The 9,932-nt window shown below is 45.4% G+C and overlaps 1 protein-coding gene across 1 annotated transcript in view; it reads left to right on the plus strand.

Annotated features, from left to right (window-relative positions):
• Positions 1–9,932, plus strand: part of LOC123253767 (rho guanine nucleotide exchange factor 9) — an 87,882-nt gene that overhangs the window by 63,329 nt on the left and 14,621 nt on the right. Inside the window, exon 6 of the mRNA XM_044682911.1 lies at positions 9,708–9,839. Coding sequence (XP_044538846.1) covers positions 9,708–9,839 — 132 coding nt within the window. The remainder of the gene's footprint in view (positions 1–9,707; positions 9,840–9,932) is intronic.

Consider the following 9,932-nt stretch of genomic DNA (forward strand, 5'->3'; position numbering starts at 1 on the left):
GCTTTGCAGAATACAGAATGTCCGAGCTGGGAAGGACTTCAAAACATAGAATCTCATCACTGGTGGGGACTTTAGAGAATGTAGGAACTGATGGGGATCTCAGAACCTAGAATATCCAAGTGGCTAAAATCTTAGAACCTAGAATGCCAAAGTTCAAAGGGACCTCAGAACACCGAAGGTCAGAGATGAGAGGGACCTCAGTATGCGGACCATCAGAGCTATGAGGGACCTTAACAGAAAACACCAGATTTTGCAAAAGATAAACCATGAGAAGCATTGTTGGGTCACTGTGGATGGGTGTAGGGTCCCAGGTGGAAAGGACCTCCAGGTTGTTCATCTGTCTCCGTGCAGTTATGTCCAGGGCCAGGGGTGGGCCATAGGACAGAGAAGGTCAAAGCTGAGAAGGGCCTCAGAACCGAGAAGGGTCTTGAAACAGAGAACGTCAGAGAAGGGAAGGACCTTTGTCCCAACCCCCTCATTTTCCAGAGAAAGAAACCCAAACTAAACTGAGTGCTAAGACAGCCCCCTGGCCCAGTTATCATCGGATAGCCCGTACCACTAGACACTGACAGTCTGGAAGCCCCCAAACTCCTGCCTCATCTACAGGAAGGATCGGGTGTGGGGGTCCTCTATGTGGGCAGCACCTCGATGTCCCACATCCCCATTGTCCTTGAAAGCTGGGTCCAGGTGGAGCCCGAAGCCCCAGAAGCTGTGGCCCATAGCCCTAGGGCTTCCATTTTGCACAGAGGTTTCATAGGACTTCACTGTAGGGCAAGCAGAGACAGGCCTGGTAGATGTCAACCCTGGAAATCAGCAGGGTAAACCCCATCTTCCTGTCCGCCCTCCCATTAGCTCCCAGATGTTTCTGGTTGTCAGAAGCAGCCTCATCTTAATTTCAACTTCATTTACCAAATGAAAAAGATCAAAGCCTTTAGCACTTAATCTGTCTTGTTGGGAGGAAGGGGGTGGGGGAGAGAGCAAGAAGCCAATCTTTCCTGTACCCAAGAGCTTCTGCCTGGGAGGCATGTGCTGGCCTCCTTCTGATGGATCTAGACAGAGAAAACGATATTGGGAGGTGGGAAGGGCCTCAGAGGCCATCAAGTCCAACCCTCGTCTATTACAGAAGATGAAACTGAGGCCCAGGGAAAAGAAGGGACTTGCCCGAGATCACACAGCTAGCACACAACAAAATTTGAACTCAGGTCTCCTGACACCACCCCACCTCCAACCCCTCCCAGGTTTGAGGTTTGAGTCCAACTGCTTCCAGCCCCCAAATTCTCAGCTCCACTTCCTCTGTGGCTGAGCAGCCCCTGTACACCTCTCTAGACAGGCAGGCCCACTAACTGTGCCAGGATGAGCTGGCGCTCATCGACTCCCAAATGAACAAGGAAAGGAAATCGTCAATTGTTCCGCTAAGTAGCAATCAATAGCCAGGCCCTGATGGGAGGTGTAGTCATGGGGAAGAAGAGCCCGTTCCAGAGGCCTGCAGGCTTCTGGGAAATTTCCATCTCTTATTTCCCTGATGCTGGGATGATTCCATCGAGCTATCTCTCTGCCACTGTTCACACTCATTAAATCCACTTGAGAAGAAGAGAGGGGAATGTGGCCCCGACCACTACTTTTCAGCTTCTTTTCTCCTGAAGCTTTTCACGAGGAGGAGCCCAAGTTGGCTGCGGTGAACATTCCAGGCTCTATTTTGTGTGTCTGCACTCCTCTCTCCCCGGCTTCCCCCTCCTCCAACTTGATTGTGTAAATCCCCTGGGTCTGCTCCGCTTTCCCATTGAATGATTAGATTCACGGTAGACTTTCGAGAAAACAAAAAGCCAGACGTGATGAAGGCAGCAGGAGTGCTGATTTGAGAGCTCTGGTGGCCTGATGAGGCGGCCTCCTGGGACCCCCAGATCAGACGGGGGACTGTATTGATTTCTCATTTTCCTCTCCCGATGACATCAGCCAGCATGGGGAAGAAACTCGAATTAAATCATAGACTAACCGAGCTAGAAGGGAGGAACCTTAGACCGTGGAGCACTGAAGGGGCCCTTGAGACCATCTAGCTCAGCTCCCTCTCGCTTCAGAAGAAGAAACCAAAGCCAAAGATCATGGGCAAATGTATTTAGAGAGAGATCCTATTTTTACATCCTTTAGAGAAATGTCAGCTTATTCGATCATCTTCCATTAGATGGTGTCGTCTGGCCTCCCCTATATAGCCTGGAAGGGCCCCGGGGGCATCTGTTGCCCAACACCTCCCCTCTGGGCCCGGCGTAGCCATGGGGACACATGGAGGATCCCAGTCCACTCGCCCACCTTTCTTTCCCACATCATCCAGCCCTCAAACATAGAATCCATTGATCTCTCCTTTAACTCAGCTAGAGGTACCATGAAATAAGAAAAAACCCCACTGCGTTTTGAGGCAGAGGGTCTGGGACTGAGTGTTGGCTTCAGAAACACTCCTTGTATAACCTAGAACACCTTCCTTCTCTGTGCCTCAGTACCCTCTTCTGTTGGATTTAATGAGGCCAAGTTTCCGCGTCTAACATTCTGGAATTGGGGGGGGGTCTTGTCCCAGATCACAGAGAGGATCAATGGCCCAAAGGGAATTTGCCCCCCTCCCCACAAACCCTACCACCACTGCCGGTCTTCCCCCAAGAGAAGGCCCTAAAGTTACCTGCTGACTTAATCCAGAAGCACATTGAATGCTTTCCCACTTGGTATACCTGGGGAACAAAAGAGCTCCAGAAAGGAAAGTGGGTACACACCACCTGATGAGGCCTACAGAGGTCAGAGGACCTCGCATGGCTCTTGCCAGGTTGGAGAGTTGATGAAAAGAGCCAGAGACCACCCAAGGGGGAGGGATAGTGTTAAGAGGAAGGCTTGGTGCAATCCCCTTGGCCTACCATTGACCCACCTTGGAGCTATTGGAAACGGATCACAGATAGCTGAAACAGGTTTCATCAGACCCTTAGTTTGACAAATGGAGAAACTGAGTCCCTGGGAAAGGATGTTGTCCCAGTGACCCACAGCTAAGGGGGCTCTGATCTTGCCAGTCACAGGATTCCCTTGGTGCCATCAGCCACCTCACGGACTCTAGCCTGCTGCCATGCACATTCCCCACCTGCTGCTGACCTCGGAGGTGCTGCCTTGCAGCATGCCAGCTAGCAGCCAGGCCCTCCCCTGGCCCCACCTCCTTCCCCCCCCCCTTGATTGCCAGTCTCTGCCTTCCACCCCCTAGGGCTTTACTGCTTTGGATTCAGTTCATTAAGAGGAAATGTTAACTGAGTTCCCAGGTATCCTCCCAGCTCAGCTCAGAGCCCTGGCCTCCAGCCCAGAATGCCCATTCAGCTTCTATTAGGAGAAGGCATTATCAGTGGCAGCAAGGAGATGGGAGAAAGAGCACCTGGGACGTGGTGTCCTGTGGCTCAGGGTTCTGGCCCTGGTTCTGCACCAATCCACTGTGAGACTGAGGACGAGGCTCATCCTGTCTCTGGGCCTCAGTCTTCATTTGTGAAACTGGGTCATACTTACTGATGTCCCAGGTCCCAGCCTATGCTGAGGGCCCTACTGGCTCTACCCTTTTGAATTCTAAGGCCCCTCCCAGCCCTGAGTTTCATCTTCTAAGCCCCTCCCAGCTGTGACCTTCTTTGTTCTAAGGGATATTCTGTATTCTAAGGTTCCTCCCAGCTGTGATGTCCCCTGTTCTAAGGCCCATCCCAGCTCTGCCATTCTGTGTTCCGGAAGACCCCTTCCGACTCTGACCTTCAGTGACTGCACACAGGATTTGACTCGTTCTTGACTGTTCCAGTGTTCTGGGGGCTGTGTCCTACCCTAACTTGAAGCCTGGAGGCTTCCTGGGTACAGGACCTACAGCCTGGGAAATGTGGCCTTGCTACTACTTACTGCTTCTTAGCAGAGGGATGGGACAGCTGGGCACTGCTCCCTGGCAGGATAGGACCAAGGAGCCAGGTAGCAGCCACCTCTCCAGTTTTAATGAAGCAGATTTTAATTAACCACGGGGAGGCGGGGGGAAGCCTGATTATAAGAGGATGAGTAGATTCTCCCTCTGTCTGGCCCCCTCTACTCATCTGGAAAGGAAAAGGCCCGTACCATCTGCTCGAGTGTACACGTTTTTGTTTTGTTTTTAACCTTACCTTCTGTCTTAGAATCAATGCTAAGTATCGGTTCCAGAGCAGAAGAGGGGGAAGAACTAGGTGATTGGGACTGAGTGACTTGCCCAGAGTCACTCAGCTTGGAAGTGCCTGAGGCCAGATTGGAACCCAGGACCTCCTGTCTCCGGGCCTGGCTCTAAGTCCCCTGAGCCACCTAGTTGCCCTTCAAGTGTTTACTTTTCAAAGGAAATAAAACAGTCCAATGTCAGCAGGGCCTGATGAGGACAAATGCTGATCCAGGCCTCAGGAGCCCTGGGTGCATCCTCTCCCCATCACTCATTTACTCTCTGTCTTGGGCCAGTTCCTTCTCCCTCTGGGCCTCAAAGGAACACAGGGAGGGGTTCCTACAGCTTGGGTGGGTGGGCTCAGCAGTGCTCATGGCTCCTAGCTAGCATTCTCTGCCCTCCTGTCTTCTCCTTAATTACAGCTCCAACAGTAACCACACACACACATGCTCACACACACTCTCAAATATGAGGCCTGCCTGTGGAAGAGCCTGGCGCGCATGCCTCCTCCCTCCAGTATTCTCCCACTACAGCGGAGGGAGGAGTGCCCACAGTCTTGCTTCTAACCAAGAGAAGCTGCAAATGACTGTGTTTGATGCTGCCTGAGAAAGCAATCTCCTCTGGCTTAACTTTAGCAGCAGGACTCCATTAAAGCAACCCCCTTTGCACTCCCCGGGCCACCTTCCTTTCTTCTGGAAGCAGCAAGATGTAAGAGAGACGAGAGCAGCTAGATGGCTTAGTGGATAGGGAACCAGGCTGGGAGACAGGAGGTCCTGGGTTTAAATCTGTCCTCAGACACTTCCTATCTGGGTGACCCTGGGCAAGTCACTTGACTTCCATTGCCTAGCCCTTATAACTCTTCTGCCTTTGAACCAATACACAGCATTGAGTCTAAGATGGAAGGGAAGGGGTTATTAAAATAGGTTTAGGGGTAGAGCCGAGATGAAGGAGTAATTAGAGTAGCACCCCCTTTCACCATGAAAATCCTCTCCGACCAAGAGCAAAATATTACCGCAAAACAAATACGGGAGTGAAAGAACCAACAGAGACAGAGGGAAACAACCTTCAAAAAAGAAAAACCCCAAAGGTAGGCAGATATCATCTGGGGAATTGAGGTGAGAGGGGAGCAAATCTAGCAGGATGCATAGCAAAGAGTGAGCAAGCCAAGAGCAAGCCACACACCCCCATTATCCCACACATATGCTCTCACAAGTTCCAAACTTAAGGTCAAGCTAAGTCAGACCCTGAGATCCTCCCGGGCAATTAGTGGTATATATACAAAGATCAACCATGTTCTAGGGCATAGAAATATTGCAAACAAATGCAGAAAAGCAGAAATGCCACTTTTTAAGATCATAATGCAGTAAAAATTATAATTAACATGGGTCCGTGGAAAGGCAAATTTAAAGTTAATTGGAAATTACACGATCTAATTCTAAAAAACAGGTGGGTCAAGGAAGAAATAGTGGAAACATTTACAGATGTCATTAAAGAGAATGACAGTGAGAAGACATCATATCAAAACCTATGGGATACAACCAAAGCAGTACTCGGGAAATTTTATATTGCTGGGTGCCTATACCAACAAAATAGAGAGGGCGGAGATCAATGAATTGGGCTTGCAACTTAAAAAATTAGCAAAAGAACAAATTAAAAATAAAAACTAAATTGGAAATCCTAAAAATTAAAGGAGAAACTAATCAAATTGAAAGTAAAGGAACTATTGAACTAATCAATAAGACTAGGAGCTGGTACTTTGAAAAAGCAAATAAAATAAAGTACTAATTTATCTAATAGAAAAAAGAACATCAATAAAGCAGTATCAAAGATGAAAGGGGCAACCTCACCTCCAATGAAGAAGATATTAAGGCAATTATTAATAACTCTTTGCTCAGCTATATGGGAATAAATATGACAATATAGGTGAAATGGGCTAATAGCTACAAAAATATAAATTGCCTAGATTAACAGAGAAAATAGAATTCTTAAACAATCTCAGAAAAATAAATTGAACAAGCCATCAAGGAACTTCCTAAGAAAAAATCCCCAGGGCCTGATGGATTCACAAGTGAATTCTATCAGACATTTAAAGAACAACTAATCCCAATACTATACAAATTATTTTACAAAATAAGCAAAGAAGGAGTCTTACCAAACTCTTTTTATGACACAAATATGGTACTGATTCCAAAAGCCAGGTAGACCAGAAACAGAGAAAGAAAATTACAGACCAATCTCCTTAATGAACATAGATGCAAAAATCTTAAATAGAATACTAACAAAAAGATGCCAGCAAGTGATCACAAGGATTAATTCACTATGCTCAGGTTGGATTTATACCAGGAATGATGGTTTAATCTTAGGAAAATCATCCACATAATTGACCATATCAATAATCAAACCAACAGAAATCACATGATTATCTCAATAGATGCAGCAAAAGGCTTTGACAAAATACAACACCCATTCCTATTGAAAACACTAGAAAGTATAGGAAAAGAAGGGCCTTTCCTCACAATAATAAAAGTATATATTTAAAGCCATCAGCAAGTATCATCTGCGATGGAAGCAAATTAGAAGCCTTCCCAATAAGATCAGGAGTGAAGCAAGGATCCCCATTATCACCTCTGTTATTTAATATTGTACTAGAAACACTAGCAGTAGCCATTAGAGAAGAAAACAAAATCGAAGGGATTAAAGTAGACAATGAGGAACCTAAACTATCACTCTTTGCAGGTGATATGATGGTATATTTAAGGAACCCCAGAAAATCAACTAAAAGGCATTTCCAACAAAACTCAGCTGCAGGAGTTAGAAAGAAAAACTACATTTAAAATCACTCTAGACAATATAAAATATTTAGGAATCTATCTGCCAAGACAAACACATGAACTGTATGAACACAACTACAAAACACTTTTCACACAATTAAAACTAGATCTAAACAATTGGAAAAACATTAACTGCTCCTGGGTAGGATGAGCTAATATAATAAAAATGACCATCCTACCCAAATTAATCTACTTACTCAGTACCATACCTATTAAACTACCAAAACACTTTTTAATAGAATTTTAAAAAATTATAATTATATGTTCATCTGGAAGAACAAAAGATCAAGAATATCAAGGGAAATAATGAAAAAAAAATGTGAAGGTACTAGCAGTACCAGATCGTAAACTGTATTATAAAGCAGTGGTTATCAAAACAATATGGTACTGACTAAGAAAGAGAAAGTGTGGATCAATTAAATAGACTAGGGACAAATGACCTCAGTAAGCTAGTGTTCGATAAACCCAAAGACCCCAGCTTTGGGGACAAGTACCCACTATTGGACAAAAACTGCTGGGAAAATTAGAAAACAATATGGGGAAAATTAGGTTTAGATCAGCATCTTACACCCTATACCAAGATAAATTCAAAATGGGCAAATGGGTTAAGTATAAAGAGTCAAATCATAAATAAATTAGGTGAACATAGATTAGTATACCTGTCAGTTCTGTGGGAAAGGATGAAATTTAAGACAAAAGCAAGAGATAGAGAACATTAAAAAATGTAAAATGAATGACTTTGATTATATCAATTAAAAAGGTTTTGTATAACCAAAACCAGTGCAACCAAAATTAGAAGGAAAGCAACAAACTGGGAGAGCATTTTATAACAAAACTCCGACAAAGATTTAATTTCCCAAATATATAAGGAACTAAGACAAATCTACAAAAAGTCAAGCCATTCCCCAGTCAACAAATGGTCAAGGGACATGTATAGGTAATTTTCACAGGCTGAAATCAATAAGCACATGAAAAAGTGTTCAAAATCCCTCCTAATTAGAGAAAGTCAAATTAAAACAATGCTGAGGTACCACCTCACACCTAGCAGATTGACCAATATGACAGCAAAAGAAAGTGATAAATGTTGGAGGAAATGTGGCAAAATTGGGATACACTAATAATAATATACTGCTAGTGTAGTTGTGAATTGGTCCAACTATTCAGGAGGGCAATTTGGAACTATGCCCAAAGGGCTTTAAATGAATGCCTATCCTTTGATCCAGCCACACCATTGCTGGGTTTGTACCCCAAAGAGGTAATAAGGAAAAAGACTTGTACAAAAATATTCATGGCCATGCTCTTTGTGGTAGGAAAAAAAATTGGAAAATGAGGGGATATCCATTGATTAGGGAATGACTAAACACATTGTGGTATCTGTTGATGATGAAATACTATTGTGCCAAAAGGAATAATAAACTGGAGGAATTCCATGTGAACTGGAAAGACCTCCAGGAAGTGATGCAGAGTGAAAGGAGCAGAACCAGGAGAACATTGTACACAGGGACTGATACACTGTGGCACAATCGAATGTAATGGACTTCTGTACTAGCAGCAACGCAATGATCCAGGGCAATCAAGAGGAACTTATGAGAAAGAAAACTAACCACATTCAGAGGAAGAACTGTGGGAGCAGAAATGCATTATAATAATATATGATTGATCACGTGGTGCAATAGGGACGTGATTGGGGTTTTGATGTTAAAAAATCACTCTACTGCAAATATGAATAACAGGGAAATAGGTCTTCAGCAATGATACGTGTATAACCTGGGGGAAACTGCTTGTCAGCTTTGGGAGGGGGAAGGAAAGAGGAGGGAGTGAGGGAGATCATGAATGATGTAACCATGGAAAGATATTCTAAATAAAAAATTAAAAAAAATAAAATAAAATAGGTTTAGGCCAGCTAGGTGGCTTAGTGAATTGAGAGCCAGGCTAGGAGATGGGAGGTCTTGAGTTCCAATCTGGGATCCGTTCCAATCTGTGTGACCCTTGTTTAGTCACTTAACAGCTCTCAGTGCCTAGCCTTTACCATCCTTCTGCCTTAGAACTAATACATAGTTTAGATTCTAAGTAAGGGTTCAAAAAAAGGGGGAGAAGGGCCATAGATGACAGAATTAGGGCCTGGCTGGGGACACAGCACAAAAGCATCATATTTATTTATCTGACTCCTTTCCTTTATTAAAGTCTGGGACATCTGGGGAGATTTGGCCCCTTGTCCCTCATAGGCGATGGGTTTTAGAAGAAAAAAAAAACCCTTGGGGGGGGGGGCAGATCTGTGGCTCGGTAGATTCAGAACCAGAATCAGAGACAGGAGGTCCTAGGTTCCAATCTGGCCTCAGACTCTTCCTAGCTGTGTGACTCTAGGCAAGTCACTTCACCCCCATTGGCCAGCCCTTAAAGCTGGACCAATATACCATATTAAGTTTCAGATGGAAGGTGAGGGTTTTAAGAGATAGATAAATAAAGATGTAACAGAGTCCTTAACTGGGAGGAGGAGTCCTGGGTTCTAGTTTCTATTTCCTCCCCTGATTAGCTATGTGATCCTGGACAAGTCTCTACCCTGCCTTTGGCCTCAGCTTGCCCCTCTATAAAAAGAGTAGAAGTGGCATAGCCAACAAGTCTATTGCCACTGCACCCTATCCCAGGGAACTGAGGGGAGAGAATGGCAGTTTCTTGGGCAGGCTCTCACCTACCCGTGTCTCTCTCAGGGGGAGGACATCCTGGACCGGAGCTCGGAGCTGATCTATACTGGGGAGATGTCTTGGATCTACCAGCCGTACGGGCGCAGCCAGCAGAGGGTCTTCTTCCTCTTTGACCACCAGCTGGTCCTCTGTAAAAAGGTAACCCAGCTCCGGGAAGCTCCTTCTCCTGCCTCCCTGGCGGCACAGAGCTCGGTGAGAGGGCTGGGCACTGGGGGGGGTGGGGGTGGAGGG

The sequence above is a fragment of the Gracilinanus agilis genome, chromosome X (genome assembly GCF_016433145.1).
Source record: "Gracilinanus agilis isolate LMUSP501 chromosome X, AgileGrace, whole genome shotgun sequence".
NCBI lineage: Eukaryota > Metazoa > Chordata > Mammalia > Didelphimorphia > Didelphidae > Gracilinanus > Gracilinanus agilis.